This window comes from Nasonia vitripennis, chromosome 2, assembly GCF_009193385.2.
Source record: "Nasonia vitripennis strain AsymCx chromosome 2, Nvit_psr_1.1, whole genome shotgun sequence".
In the NCBI taxonomy this organism is placed as follows: Eukaryota; Metazoa; Arthropoda; class Insecta; order Hymenoptera; family Pteromalidae; genus Nasonia; species Nasonia vitripennis.
In genome coordinates, this window is record NC_045758.1 from 13,179,972 (window position 1) to 13,196,114 (window position 16,143).

A 16,143-nucleotide genomic window follows, 5' to 3' on the forward strand; every position below is an offset into this window, starting at 1 on the left:
CTTGACAATCAAGAAACGAGAGAAACCATTTATAAAAAGCGCTCTAAATCTGACAACTTCCAAACCCAAAAGCCTCTCTCTCTCTCTCTCTCTCTCAATAATCAGCAAAACAAAAGCTCACTTTCATCCGGTCACCGCAGGTCAAAGAAAGACCGGCGCAAGCTCCCGCGGTCAAAGACTCCTCTCTCGAGCACGCGCGTCGTACACAGCTGGCAGGCGGAGTCGTCGCGTGTATATACACGCTCTCGGGAAAATTTCCAAGAGATCTCCGCGTTCAAGGAGACGGGCGTTCTTTTCTCTGCGAAAATACGTATACTCGCTAAGGCGCAAAAGCTCTCTTTGTCCCAACGAGCTTTTGGCAAGAGCTTCCAGACGCTCGTTCGGCTGCGTTATATTACGACTGTTAATTTCCCGTCGTCGCGAGGCATCACAAAGAGCTTTTGCTTTCTTATCTTTTCGAAACCTGCTGCAACGCGCGGAGCTTTTTTTCGAAATGCTTCTGGCAGGCGGCGTGGACCGCGTGCTTTTTCTTGGACAGCAAATGTCCGTGATATGGAAAAGCTTCTTTGTCTACGTTGGGATTGACAGTTTGGGATTATGTCAATTATTTCGCATTCGATGCTCTTTGCAAAATTATTGACACACAGGTTTCCTCACCTGTTGATCGTTTCGTTGTGCTTTTCCTTCTAAAACAGAGGTGACTCGAATTACCACCCACGCTTTTCGAGAAAACATTGTCTCTAATAGAAATAAAAATGACGTACACCTATCTACGCAAAAAAATCTTGTCGAAGAGCGGAAAATCACGAAACGGACTTTTCTACCGCTTTCCGTGGAAGTGCGCGCGCGACGCAGTGGGCAAGCTGCCGAGAGCGCGCGCTTTCGAATGATCACGTACGTCAGACGCGGCCATATTCCGACTTTTGACAATATAAGAGACAAAGACCTTTTTTCATCGCTGAAATCCTTTCGAGAGTAAATGCATGTACGAATTTTCGGAGAATCTCGCATTGTCTAGGCGCACAAACGAGAGTTAAAAATACGTCTTTATATTCTCAGGAGAAAGAGAGCGAGTGAAATGCACCTGATGTAAATTTTGTTTTTAACTCTCACATGGGTATATCCCAACTCATGTATATTAGACGCAATAGAATGTCCTGCGGGCGGGCAGAAAGTAAACAAATGTAAATCTAAATTTAACAATATAATCTCATAGGCTCTTAAGGAATTGAGGAATAACTTAAGTTCCACTCCGATCGTCGCAAACGGCTATACACAACCAACGATTTTTTCCACTGGCAATGAACTATATTTAAAAAAAAAAAAAATCGCTCTAACGATCCTCATCAACCAACCCAGTTCCTTTATCACGACGACGTCCTAATGCGATTTAAAAAACTGTCACATTTACCTCGATCCAATAACCGCCAATTAAGATAACACGCGCGTCCCACATAAAATACCATCGAAATCTAGCATTCGGAACAAGCGTCTCGATAACAAAAAGCTACACGCGACAGGTTGGCCGGTAGCTGCGCGTTAAAGCACGTGGCGGCGTCTCTCTCTCTCTCTCTCTCTCTCTCTCCGCGATTTACTGTTTTGCTTTTAAACGCACAAAGCGCGAGAAAGAGCGCGCGACTCGCGGCTTCTGTATGCAGGAGCGACAGAGACAGTCAGCTGATCGTCGTTGCATCTCGGGTGGGAGCGATGCCGCGTGCGAGGGCTTAAATAGCACCGGCCTGGCTCGAGCATATCAGTAACGGGCGACGACTCCTGCCTGCGGGTTTCGGTCGCCAGCAGCTCCTCCCACGCATTAAATACACTCTTATATATGTACAGGTTATACTTTATCTAAATCTTCGCTGATAATATACTTATCCACCGAGTGAAGCAACAAAAATAAAAAAAAAAGTTATTCAACTCACCGCGAAGACGCACGCGTGAAGCGAGAGATAAAAAGAAAATACAAAGTACACAGCCGAATCAAAACAAAGAGCATCATCGGTGTGCGTCGAGGGAAAATAATAAGCGTTTTGCTGCACACGGAGTGGGAATACAACGCTGAAAAGGAAAGCTGCTGCACACAGCTGTGTCGAGAGAGAGCGAAAGCAATAGCGGGTCTTTGAACGCTTAGAAAGTACACATCGCACACGCACACGCACACGCACAGAGCCGCAAGATGAAGCCGCCAGCGTACAACAACTCCGAGGACCAAGTCCAGCAGATCTCCCAGGAGCAGGGCGAGCGCAACGTCGCTATGGCCGTCTGCGTCCAGTTGGCCGGTCGGGCCATCATAAGGGTCGTCTCGAGATGCGAAGAAGCTCAGGACAACTGCCAGCTCGGTTAGTAGCGATTTTTATTCTACCCAAGTGATATCGTCGCAGTCGAAAGAGTTGAGAGGTTCGAGATGCGATGAAAAGGGATAAACCGTTCAACTGCTCTGTGGAAAAAGTGTACGGGTTTAGTTTTTTTTTGCGGGAGAGGATAGGGACAAGTCGGCCGTGAAAAGTGAGCTCCGTTACGGGAGATGCGCATTTCCTGTGCGCCGTGTAAACGTGTACAACGCCGCGATTTCTGACTCGAATCCTATCGATCTTACGAAAAAGCAATACAATACAATAATGCGTCATTCGCGTGTCATTGACAGTGAACGTCTGCTCTCCGCCTATACTCCGCGATAAGCTATCGGCTCCTCTCGCTCTCGCAACAGGTGTCTACTTTCCTCCTTATCTATAGAGACAATGCGCTGCAACTAATTTTCCGCTGAAAACAAAGAAAAATCGCGGCGGCTATTGTTCTTAGCTAAGCGCTTACAGCTGCATACATACGAAAGAAAGAGAAGGAGAGAGTCAGCGAACCTCGACAAACGCGTGCCACCACTGCACTTTGGCAGAGAGTCGAGGGCCTAATTCATCATTAGACACAGCGGCGACACGAGCTGATGCAACCGCGTAACATTTATCGCCCGCGGATGACCGAGAGACCTATAGTCGGTCGTCATTGCTGTATATCGATTGATTGATCTTTCGGGATATGATACGATCAATAATAAGCTGCGCGGGGCCTTGCGCTGCAGGGTTGTTGTAAATTTAATAGACGCGAGAGGATGAGAGTTTAAATATACGAGTGTATTTATATAAGCCCGCGCAGCTGTTTGAGGGTTGTGGGATTGATGGCGATGGGAGGGATTATATTGGGATCGCGCGGCTGATAGAGAGAGAGAGAGAGAGAGAGAGAGAGAGAGAGAGAGAGAGAGAGAGAGAGAGAGAGAGAAGGGGAGGATGTCACTGGGTCGGTAGACCGCGAGCTTGAGAGGAGGGTTCCTAAACGCGTACGTGACTTTTCGTATGTACAATAAAAAAGGATTGGTATTGCATACTTGGCATTTTAAGCGCAATCAGTAGTAACCGTCACGACCTTACCAGACACACGAACCCTGATAGGCATAGTTTCGCAATCATTCACACTATCCCCGCTATCCTTTCCAACAACAACAAAAAGCCTCAAGCGTCACACACACACACACAGCATTGGTGATCCACGTCACTGAATCAGCCGTAATTTCTCTTTCTCTCTCTCTCTCTCCTCTCGCCTGCAGTAACTGCGTTCGCACTTCGCGCGCATACCTCTCGTGCACTTCCGCGACGCTGTACACCTACAACAACAACGTACACACGCGCGAATGGTCCTTGCAGCGCCCATACCGGGCAAGAGGACCTCGTCAGCGCTTTCAATCCTCTCTTGCGTATGACTCATCCGCGAAAGGGTCGCCCTTGCTCGAAGATGCATGCAGGCGCGAGAGATTCGGAAGTTAATAGTCGAATCGATCTGTTTACCGATACAGAATTTTGATTGAAAAATTCATAGAGCGGGATTACGCAAGAGCTTATACGACGGGATCTGAAAGAGACGAGGCCGGGAATATTCATAAGCGAATTACCAGCTGCGGAGCTCGTTTCTTATGCGGCGTACGTGACGTTTATTCGCTCTAGGTGTAGGTTACAAAGGACAATTTTCATTTCCCGATTGCGATGCGTCTAGCGACTCCTATACCACTGTGCGCGCGTTATGTATCTCGGGTTTTAATCGAAAACGCCGACGGAAAACCAATCAGCGCGCCGCGTGTATGACATTGAGGAAAAAATTCATTGCTATGATTCTCCAACGCGATGAGATCGTTATAATCGTTATAAAAAAGTAAACAAACGCGTGTCGAGGATAGACAAAGATATAACTCTCGGTTTTATAAGCGCGGTTTTACGCGCACCTCGTCGATTCCGGTATGTGGTATGTAGACACAGAGAAGATGCGCCGAACGAAAGTGAAACGCGAGTAGATCGCAGACTCGGCGGGCTGATCGTCGATAATTGTGAGCGTCGGATAAAAGAGCGGCACACGTTGCGCAACGCGTCCGCTCAATGTTTAATACGCGCAAAAGAGTAAGAAGCGGGAAAACCGGCGAATTTCTGACAAAATCTCCTAAAAAACATCCGGATGAGTATAATAACGCGAGCGCGTGCTCTCGATGCCAATTCTTTGTTCCGCCCGCTTGGAGTTTTCCCAAAGCCCGTCACAACTTTTTCACGCCGTCTCGAATTTTCGTCAGCGCGCAAAAATAGCGTCTCTTTGTGCAGACCTCTCTTTCTCGCAACTCACGCAAACACAATATGCACTTACGTGCGCAGGTGCGCCCTATATGGGGACCTAAGGCCTTAAAAGGTAGCTTGGCGCACTTTGAGTTTTAAAGGCCGTTCGATATTATACTCCCCTTTTCAGTTATATATATGTATTCGAGACGGTGCAATAAGCAGAATCGGATATCCATTACGCGGTGCGATCAGCATCGGGCCTTTTGCGCACGAGACGCCGCCAGAGGCTGCGACAGTTACAATCTGAGCAAGAACCGCGGGAACTTCTAGAAATATTCGCGCGCGCTCGACTTTCGGCGTAGAAGCACGCGTGTGTATATATCAACAAACAAACCTGTTAACTTCGTCGCGCATTAGTTTTAGTATACGCTGCGCAGAAACTTGAATTATCTGCCTCTAATATCAACCGCGCTTATATTGTTGTATAAGACAAATGTTTTTTCTTTCGATTCCGCGGATGTGCACTGGATACGCGCACGTGCATGCGCGCCCGAGGGCTTACGTAAAAAAGCTAATTAATCGCTCGACTTATGCAATTGAAGCGCACTTTCCTAATTACAACGATGGAATGATTAGGCTCCAATTAGAGGAAGGGAAGCATATCGCGCATGATCGTTATAGTCACAGACGAAATATGCATATAGCGCGCATATAATATCCAGCTAGCCGCAACCTCGATCGATGTCAAGGCTGCTCCGCTGCAGAGCAGTCGGCGAGTCGCCTCTCGATACCGACTGTACTAACAACGAGAGAGAGAGAGAGAGAGAGCAGCAGCGCGCGCGGGCTATTTTCGAATCGAGAGCCGCTGAGAGAGAGAGAGAGAGAGAGAGAGAGAGAGAGAGAGAGAGAGAGAGAACACCCGGAAGTGTCTCGAACTCGCAGTACTACAGTCTCGGGCCAACATGGCGAACGCCGTCACGAGAGTTATCGTGCGCTGCGAGGAGGCACAGGCACACACATATATATATATATATATATATATATATATATATATATATATATATATATATTATATATATATATATATATATATATATATATATATATATATATATATATATATATATATATATATATATATATATATATATATATATATATATATATATATATATATATATATATATATATATATATCTGGAAACGGATGCATGGCCCGCGCGCGGAAAAGCAAAAAATCCTTGGATTAACAATGGCGTATCTCAGGAAAAGCCGCTAAAAGTCGATTTCTTCAACTTTATTGTACCGTCTCGAGGCGCAAGGAAAGTCAGTGCACCCGGAAAAAAGGGGCGGCTATAATGCGCGCTCCGTTAATAAGGTCTGCAAAAATCCCGATGCGTGTGCGCGCGTATTTTAATATCCCGCGCGGAAGCGAGCTCGCGATTTCCGCAGGAGAAAGCGTCGAGTTCGCTTTCGTGCAGATGGGATCGTGCGCGGCTGACTTGCTCCGATTAATGATTCCTTTTTCCCTCTCTTTTCTCTAGGTAGTGCATTTCGTTTGTGCGAGTCTGTATACACGGGATGGGACGTTATGCTGAAAAAAAGCCACGTCGTTTTCCTTGATTTATAGTTACGCCAGTCTGTAAAAAGTTTCACTTCAGGGTTAATGACTGCGTATGAGCAGCGGTATAATACTTGCGAAACAAAGCGAGCGACTGTATAAAATTTCGAGTGGAAAACAAAATGTGCGAGTCGCGGAAATTGAATAAAAGAGCGCACGAGAGACTCAGCGTTTTCTCCTATTGTTCGCAGATCTGTCCGAGTGCCAACTCATGCAAGTGCCCGATGCCGTCTATCATCTCATGCGACACACGGAACTCAAGAGCTGCGATCTCTCGGGTAACGTCATCACCAAGATACCCCCGAAATTCGCCGTCAAATTCTCGCTCATCAGTGGTAAGTATATACTTATACGATTGACTTTATCTGTGATTTGCATTCATACGTATTGAATTTCTCTCGACAGAATTGAACCTAAGCCACAACCAAATGAGCAAACTGCCGGAGGAGCTGTCCGAACTCCAAGCCCTTGAGAGGCTCGACATTTCACACAACGCCTTCATCGCCCTGCCTATGGTCACTTGCCGGATACCTCAGCTCAAACGCTTACTCGCCAACAACAATTCTATAATAGGTATAAGCAATACACCGCGTATTCTCGCGAAACATTTTGAACGATCGACGAACAATAATTATAACGCTTCGACTGCATGTTTACAGAGGTGGACGTCGAACTACTGAGGCACGCACCGCAGCTCGAGTTGGTCGACCTAAGAGACAACCCACTACCCTCGCGAACCCACGATCACCTGCAAAATCTCTCGATGCGATTGAAGATCGAGTTGTCTCCACGACAGCGCGAGGAATGGGAGGATCTCAGCGTTTGAACTACGCGCTACAGCTCGCACCTAAGATCCTCATCACAAAAACACACCTACGATTATAATACTCAAGACTTTGCGGAAGACGGTAGTTAATGTATACGCTCTAGTAAGGGAGGAGGGACGCGATCAGTCCCTCCTCGTACATACATTTTTTGTCTTTTTGTACAGTATGATTTTTAATTTATATAGCGTTTATTATTAACGAAAGAGACTGCGCCGCGCAGGCTGTTCGTATCGCGCGCTGGGGTGTGGTTTGGGCACCGTGCACTGGACATTTCAGGGATATAATTGCTCCGAAACAAATTTCCGAGACAAGTGTCAGCTATACTGTATAGAAGAAAGAAAGAGAATTAACCTCAAGAGTATATATAACGCGCGTTGCGAAAAGCGTTAGCGAAGATCCTCTGAATACTCGTTACATCTCCAACAGAGAAATTCGTTCGACGCGGGTGCGATAATGCATGCGTCGAATAAGTCCACATGCTCAAATAATATAAAGATATAACTATCATTACGTCTAGTAACGTAAAAATTGTTGCGCTACCTTTGCATTATTGTACAAACGACTGCTTCATAATTTCGTACTCCGCTGAGTACGGGATCAATGAGGCGAGCTTCTGTAGTGAACGTTTATGAATTTCAAAGAGAAAATTATGCATTATTGTGATAATAATACTTGCATTTCAATTCGCATTATTTTCAATGTGAATTGAATATACGCATCGCGCGAAACATGTAAAATATTCATTGTTAACAAATACACACACACACACACACACACACATATATATATACATATATACATATATACATATATATTTACTAAAGTTTGTAATTAATTTTACTAATTGTAAATACGTGAATCATAACGATATTTTTACAAATATTTTCGTATTCACTTCGCTGCTTTTGAGCTTATATAAAACTTCTTAGCTTATATAAAATGGTAGAGAACAATGATTTTCGATTAAATTGTTCATTATCGCACCCAGAATTGTTCAATGATTGATGTTTCGATGCCTGCGTACTTAAAATATATTCGGCAACATACTTTCGACTGGACTCTGAGTCGTGATATATCCATGACGAAAGACGACATTGTAAAAAGAACAAAATTAGCGACAAGTTGTTAACGGTCAATTTTCTAGACCTTTTCTGTGATTCATTCTATATGACAAACGTTTGTTTTATGAGCAAAAACTCGATAATACTATTAATAATCTTCATGCTTTGACAATCAAAAAATTGAATGCAGAAAATAAAAAGTTTATACAATATTCATGCGATAACTTCGATAAAGAATGAGTACCTACACACTAATAATTTTGGCCGTTATCAAACTCATATTACCATTCGATTGAATCACGAGTATTTTAATGTAACACATTCAAAGCAAATCGTGAATGATAGTTTTTAAGTTAAGATTTGTTAGTCTTCTTTTTGTATTTCACAAGATGCGCTACTGATTGATAATCATCGCATATTGTGTTTGTTTATTAAAAATAACATGACTGCCAATAAAACTTTATCACGGTCCGTCCTGCGGCCATTCGGCCGCCGGTGACTTTGCAGTAACATACTTATATAAAGTTATTAATTACCATGTACAGACAGATATAGATCAGTGTGTGCTACGAGCTAGCGGTACTTTTCGACTTTTCGACAGTGATGCTACGTGCGCTGACTCTATTCGAGAAATCGTATAAGAAATTTTCTATCTATGTATTTTTGTGCGTTTACAATGTAACACACTGTATTTTCGATCTAGTCAATTGTCCACTGGACGTAATACACTTTATGAGAACAGAATTAGTATTTTGATTGTGCTAAAGCTCACAACCTTTATTTATTATACACAAGAAAATTAATAAGCTTTTAACATTTTTTTAGAAAATTAACAGGAAAAGAAAAACGCTAAAAAAATTAAGGTTCGACTTGTTCAGCTCAATTTTCTTCATGGCGAAATGACTCATGATGGAAATGAAGATAGATGGAAGCCCGTTATTGCTTTATTGCAAGAGTCGCTAAATTTTCTTTGGTGATATAAATTCAGCGATGGTAAGTATTCAATTCAGTTTGCAATTTAATTGCGGATTCTAAAAATGCTTCGGGTTTTACAAAATTCGCAGTAACCGCATGCGAAAAATAATGTTCATGGACCCAAAGGAGAATGTAGACAATAGGTAATGTAGACTGTAGACAATAATATCATTTTGATTGTGGTAAAGCTCACAACCTTCATTTATTATACACAATGAAATTAATAAGCTTTGTACAGTTATTAGAAAAATTGACGAGGAAAGATAAAGTGCTGAAAAAGAATAAAGGCTCGACTTATCCAACTCGATTTTTGTAAAACGACGAAAAAATATCTTGTAAAAAGTATCCAAGATAGTCAAATGTAAAAAATATTAACACAATTTCAGGCTGCAATACTATAGATTTGAAGCAGTTTCGTAATTTTTCAAATTTCAGAATCGTTCGTATAAGCTTATAGATAAGTAGGTCGAGGAAGGGCAATAAAGTCACACGACTCACGTACTTGCTTATTTGCAGTATATAAATGAGTTATATTGGCTTTAGTACCTATACTTTTTCATTATTAATAAATTCATTCATAATAATTAAAATTATGAGTCGCCGAGTTAATTATCTACAACGTTCGCAGCGATCGCTAGTAAAAAAAATCACAAAATATACAAAGAAACGACATAATGAAAATGTCGAACGACGGCCGGTATACGCTGCATTGCGCTTATTCGGCCGACTCTACTCTCTCACTTCTTGATAATTCGTCATTAGCATATCGCGGATTGCAAACATCACCACTGAAATTGGACGTCGCACCCTCTCGATTGACAATAAATTACAAAAGTCTTAAAATATATTTATATATTCATGTTTAAATCCAAAGTTTAAGGAACCGCTTAAGTGCAGCTCGTACGTTTACGTAAAATACAACGTAGATAAACAAACGATAAAATAAACAAGAAAGATTTGCATCTAGAGGAAATCAGCATTAGCAAATATATTATAATTGCTTGTTCTCTAATGCGTTTTACTGAATCTGTTTTCGATTACAGAAAGCTATGCTTTAACGATCGAACATAACATATATATATATACATATACATATACATTTAATATATGCGAGTTACACATGTATGCAATTTTAGTTACTCCGCGATCGGATCTAGGACGTATCTAGACATGTTTCCCACGAAAATACGAGTTACTTCATCCAAAAAAAATTTCTGTGTACAAGTTGATATAAAATTTTCATTCATAATTCTAGTCAATTCAACATATAATTAAATAATATCATTTTAAATCAAAGAAATTAGTTTACTTTTAAATTGATAATACAAAAATGTAACTTATGTTCTCTTTTCGTAACAGCAGTATCATAAAGACGATAAGATTTATAGTACATAATATATGAAGTATTTACTTGCTATTAAAACTTTCTTTATTGTTCAAATTATAGCTTTTCATGCGCCTTTCATACTCTCCTTCACAGTCTGATCTGTGTCTAATGGCAGTTATAATTTCAATAAATAAAAATATAACTGAAATGGAAAAATTGTCAGATAATTCTATTCGCAACTAGTTTTCTTTTTAACACATTTCAACAAAATCATAAAAATTTGAGTGCAAAATAAAATATTACAGTTAGATTTCTATTTATTTGTCAAAACTTAGTTTTACCCTGCATAATTTCACCAGTTTATATGGAACTAGTCACTGTTTCAAAACTTTGCATGTACAATCTAAACCCTAGCAAATCTAACAATTAAAATCTTGACACTTATCTGCTTTGACTAGCATTGTGCTATGCTCTAAGGAAATCGTGCCATAATTGTAATATTAAATTAAAAAAAAAATAACAAAATAAGGGGAGTATTACGTGACGACCGACATACCTGGAGAACTCATAATTCGTGCGAGACTCCGATTCTGGCACTTTCACGCTTGCATTTGTCTTTCTTTCGATATACGCCGACAATATATATATTTACACGGATTCTAATTTCAGTTCTTTGAAACTCACAATCGGACAATGTTTTTCTCATCTTCTAAGCGACATTTGAGCGATTTATCGTAGGCTCCCTCATGCCGAAAGAATGATTCGTTTATATTATGTACATATAAAGTACCTCTTTTTGCACTAATATGGGGCTTATCTACTCCACTGACAAAATCTCAGCCAGTAAACAGATGGATTTGGCTGCTGATTCAGTCTCTCGGCACAATTCGTTTGATTGAAATATATTTGATAAAATGTGTTCATACTATTTTTCGCATACTTGAAGATTATTACACAGAGGTAATAAGATTACTTTCGACACTGGAATCGCTCATAACTTGAAGTATATTGCAGAACAAAAATAGAATATGCTTGTTGCGATGTTGCCGTGCTCTTTCAATAAGAGACCATTCTATGGTTGTGTTAGCATTGTTTCTTATAATTACACGCAGGGGAATTGCACGGGATTTGATCGACATTAAAAATAAAAAGATCACAAAAATGGATGCCTTTGTTCTTCAGTCTCGCCTATGACGGACGAGTAGAGCGGTGAATCGATCGTGCAGCAAAAAGAAACTCTTTTGTCGGAGTCCAAAGAGTCGATACGACTGCATAGTATATCCTGTTTCATCGATTAGCATTCTTCTTCTGTATCAACTCGATTAAAGCTCTCATTGCAGTTTGATATCTTCTTTTTCTCAACTTCTATATCTCAAAACAATCAGAGATATGTTTGTTTCGATTCAACTAACAATATAATCTCCAACGATGATAATCTCTTTAGACCTCTTCACCACTTTGCATAATATTTTTTTTTCGTAAGCAAGCTTAGTGTTGTGACTATGTATTATATAAGTGACATTCTATATATGATGTAGGTACGAAGCCCTCGATAGGTTGCGAAATTCGACGAACTCTCGTCCATCCGTCACCTTGATCTAATTCTATCATGTAAAGTTCTTCGCCATCGTACATAGGTATAGATCCTTCACTAGTAGCTACAAGAACGAAAAATATTCATTTAGAACAAAGGTGTTCAAATCATCGATATAAAGAACGCAATTTTTCGAGTAAACTCACCATCGAAGGGATAGAGCGCCTTGCAAGTTCCAAGCGGTGGCTGAGCGTCTACTTCATCGACGTAATATTCCTCTCCACCACTGCCAGGCAGCGACGTCCTTGAAGCTCCAAGACCAGACTCCGGGCTATTCGTGGAACTGTGCATGAGTATTGTAAAACAAAAGAGTCGATACAAAATTCCTAACCTAATTTACAACAAACTATTGTTCCTAATTCTCTTGATAATGACGCTAGGCTGTAGAACATTGTGAATATTAAGTTACTCTCAAAAATTTTAAATAAAAATTCATCAAAAAAAATCTTGAATAAGGCTTAAATCAACATTTAATGGAAACTCAAAAGTGAACGAAATAATGAGAAATTAATCGAAAAACTTAGATCTTACCCGTGCGTTGGTTGCGGCGTACCGGGCGTACTCTTTTTGTTCATCGCCTGATTAGCATTAGCATTGCTGACACTGGAATCTGACGCGGATCTTGAAAGACTTTCTTCACCACCGGAATGACTCGATCTTCTCGAACTCAACGGTCTTGTTGCTGAACCATTCGTCGTCGGCTTTCTTTGTAATTGACTTGGACTAGAAAACGTAAAAGAATCAGTACAAGTTTATTCGCAATAACGGCAAAGTATTCGAGATTCATTAGAAAGCAAACTGCTAGTATTTATATTTATCTTGAATACCATCGCATGCATTGATAGATAAAGACACATCCAAGAATAACAAGTAAATTACTAAATAGTGTACAGAAGTGAACTGGTATTCGATTTCTACTAAGTAACACATTTCTACATTCGCGGCGAGACACATATAATCGCATCAATTCACCTTGATAAATTGACACCCGCCTTGATCGCCTCGTCCAAGTACCCTTGGAACTTGATCAATTCCGCGCCAAGTTTGTCGAGCTTGTGACTCGACTGGTTCAGTTGGCTTTCTATGGTCATGGGGTCACCCAGAGCAGGATTCTGCTCGTAGACACCTTTCATCTTCATGAGGCCGTCTCGTGCTGCCGTCTCCTGCTGAATTTTTGCTTGGATGTCGTCGATCTTTTGCTGCAGCCGCTTTTTGCGCTGATTTGGTGGTAAGTCGCTAAAGTCCTCCTTCGCACCGTCACCGTAACCGGGCACATTGTTCTGGAATTTTATGTATGAGTTAGTGAGGAGCTTGAATGTGCTGTCCTATTATGCAGGAAAAAAAAAACAAAATTTTTCAGAGTAAGAAGCTGAGAATATAAAAAAAAAGCAATCAAGCGTTAATGCATGTAAATATGTTTTTCCAAAAGCCAATTAGCATTATTGTCACTTAGAAGTGGAAAGCAGATAATAGAGTTTTTATTATTTGTTGGATTGTTGAACACTTTGAATAAGTTGTTTAAAATTGAATAAATAAGTGACGTCGTGAATGTTTATTCTTTATCTCTTTTAGAATTTCGACAGTTTCTATGTTAAACCCGTCACTTATTTATGCAATAGAAAGAAACAAATCCTTGGAAATGAAAGTAACCCGTTAGTTAAAAGCTATAGTTTGTAAACAATAAAAAATCGTAAAATAAATACGCGATTATACAGGGGTAGGAACAAGGCATATTGTAGAGAACAGACCTTCAAAGCTATGCACACCTCGATCAACTTCTGTCGTTTGCATGAAACAAATCACAAAAGCGTGTCATTCAGCGAATGGGTATTTTTCTCATAACATTAAATTCTTATATAATAGTAGAGTAGCATGAAATCACATTATTTCAAGTCGCCCACGCGATAGATCAATATCGATGGACTACATTTGAAGACATTCTAGTTCATTAAATCATACAATATCAAGCCAATATTTAGTGAATCTGTATGAACATGGAATTAATTTAAACAGAAACTAGATTAGGCTAGTAGTGAACGTATGATTTAATTGAACGTTCGATCAGATATTTTTGAAAAAAAAAGACAGATTTCGAATTTTTGGGGCCAGACAAAAACGACTCAAACGTTTGCAAAACCTATAGACATGCCAGAGGTGCAAATTGATGACAATACAATGAAAACCACACAGCAGATCGACAGGCACTTTTCTAAATACTTACTATGTTGGATCGAGAAAATCCAAAGTCACACCACGTGGTTGATTGCAAGCAAGACAGACCACAGGCAGACCGAATCAAATCAAATTAAAAGCAATTTATTATAAATATGGTCATAAAAATAATATTGGAGATATAATAGGGTTTCGCGAATATACTGAGCAACTATTTATGTAATACGTGAAAGTACTTCAAAATTTTAGAAAAACAGTAATTTCTCAGTCTTTGTTCTATTGGGCGAATCAATATAATTATGTACATATATACGAGTTGGTGTTAGTTTAGTTACCTAATGGGGATAACAGGTTTTTCACTCGTACCTTTAGAGTTAGTCCATTAGTGTGCAAAATAAGCAAGCTATTTTACGATAATGGGTTACTCAAACTGATTACACCTCGAATACTTTTTCAATCACCCGTAAAATTAGGTTCATACTGCAAACACGTGCGCATACATTTTTTGTGAAAAATAATTGAAAAAGTATTTCACCAATAAGTTAACACCCCTTACATATTAGTACTTAAAATTAACTTTACAGTACTGCGATTAGGTCGCAATATATAGAAAGAGAGAGTATACACAGAGTCAAGCATGCAGCAAATTAGTGCAAATTGCTCATTATAAAGCTTAAATAGAAAAATAACAATAATTGACGCCTTTCTCATGAACTGTAATAACGAGCCAATCAATCGGTCAACTTTTCTTCTTACAACATTGCGCATTTTTAACATTGCCTTACAGAAAAAATATGAAAAAAAAAATGTTAAACATGCACAAAATAATTAAGACACAATATCAAAAAAGGTACACTACGCTACTGCGCAACGACTTTAATCAACAGCATTCTACCGATACTCTAAATATCCAAACAGCCCCGTAAATTCTCAAGAGAGAGAGAGAGAGAGAGAGAGAGAGAATTATAATGTATAGAGTCGCATGAGAGAGTCCTTAAAGTCTCGCGAGAGAAGAAGATTAAGAAGTATAAAGAGCAAGAGTATATATAAATATATGTATAAGAGATGAATAAAAAGAGGCGTGGGACCGAGAAAGAGCATAGTTGGCGTACCTTGTTGCTGCTGAAAATACCGAAAATGCCGACGCGCTTCTTGATCTTGCCGCCGGAGACGGTGCCCTTGACCGTGAGGTGATTGTGGATGGGTTGCATCGCGGGCTGGGCGAGCCGGCTATTGCTGTCGAGCATCTTCACCGCGGACAAGTCCTCGAATGGGAAGTCGCCCGGTGGCTGGAAGCCGCTTTTGTAGCGCTCGATCACAAGCATCGTGTCCTCCTTCTCGTTGATCTCGTTCGCGGCCTTCTCGATGCAGTCCAAGCACTGGGCGATTATCGGCGCCACCGAGCGCTCGATCTCGACCGACTTGAGCATGTAGTTCCTCATGTTCTTTATTCGCTTCTCGTCCAGTTCCTAAAGAAGGCAAAATCATCGTCAGCTTGTACATAATAAATACGGAGATCGAAACGCAGCAGCTAAGATTCTATAAGCTAAATTGACTCTAGGTGACAAAGTGTACGCTGTACGTATACCGACCTGCAAGTTCTGGAACACTCCTGGCATGGCCGTGTGGTAGTGTTGGTTCTGCATGTCGTTGGTGGTTTGCAATTGCTTCGCGTACTCCGTCTTGGCCTCCTCGCTTTGTTGCGTCTTCATGTTCATGTTCATTCTTTGTTTTTCAACCTAGAGCATGACAAATTTCGATTTAGCTTATCGTCGTCTTACGACTCTACTCTCTTGCGCTTTTACTTCTTTTAGACTCGTGCGCCGCCGCTGCTGCAGCGATAAGTCGGAAGAAAAATCTCAGCGCGCCGCAGCGAAAGCCGATGCGTAAAGAGTCTTTGAGAGAGGCTATTGCGTCACCGCACAGCAATGTTTTCTTTTTCTTCTCGATTCTAGACATTCCGCGTACGCTTAACAA

At 40.7% G+C, this 16,143-nt stretch overlaps 2 protein-coding genes across 9 annotated transcripts in view; one reads left to right on the forward strand and one right to left on the reverse strand.

Annotated features, from left to right (window-relative positions):
* The first annotated feature begins 1,635 nt into the window (after window positions 1-1,635).
* On the forward strand, window positions 1,636-8,842 carry LOC116416098 (leucine-rich repeat-containing protein 40). Its single transcript, XM_031922783.2, has 4 exons — window positions 1,636-2,342; window positions 6,402-6,545; window positions 6,616-6,783; window positions 6,870-8,842. The coding sequence occupies exons 1-4, from the start codon at window positions 2,180-2,182 to the stop codon at window positions 7,034-7,036; spliced, it is 642 nt and encodes a 213-aa protein (XP_031778643.1). The 5' UTR covers window positions 1,636-2,179; the 3' UTR covers window positions 7,037-8,842.
* Window positions 8,843-9,239: 397 nt separating this feature from the next.
* The window catches only part of LOC100122293 (formin-binding protein 1-like), a 36,532-nt gene continuing 29,628 nt past the window's right edge, over window positions 9,240-16,143 (reverse strand). The window contains exons 5-11 of one of the 8 annotated variants that reach the window (XM_031922778.2): window positions 15,759-15,905; window positions 15,279-15,635; window positions 13,743-13,769; window positions 12,967-13,274; window positions 12,526-12,717; window positions 12,141-12,277; window positions 9,240-12,058 (exon numbers count right to left, since the gene is read on the reverse strand). In XM_031922778.2, the coding sequence (XP_031778638.1) occupies window positions 11,901-12,058; window positions 12,141-12,277; window positions 12,526-12,717; window positions 12,967-13,274; window positions 13,743-13,769; window positions 15,279-15,635; window positions 15,759-15,905 (1,326 nt within the window). In that variant the 3' untranslated portion in view covers window positions 9,240-11,900. Of the gene's footprint in view, window positions 12,059-12,140; window positions 12,278-12,525; window positions 12,718-12,966; window positions 13,275-13,742; window positions 13,773-15,278; window positions 15,636-15,758; window positions 15,906-16,143 lie in introns of all 8 variants that reach the window. The other 7 variants (XM_031922779.2, XM_031922777.2, XM_032597683.1 and 4 more) reach the window with 7 other exon arrangements.

Excerpts from the sequence above, each read along its gene's own strand:
- LOC116416098 (XM_031922783.2), top strand. The coding sequence starts at position 2,180 with ATGAAGCCGCCAGCGTACAACAACTCCGAGGACCAAGTCCAGCAGATC. Across the intron at positions 2,343-6,401 it reads TCAGGACAACTGCCAGCTCG|ATCTGTCCGAGTGCCAACTC; the intron begins GTTAGTAGCGAT and ends TATTGTTCGCAG. Across the intron at positions 6,546-6,615 it reads CAAATTCTCGCTCATCAGTG|AATTGAACCTAAGCCACAAC; the intron begins GTAAGTATATAC and ends TTCTCTCGACAG.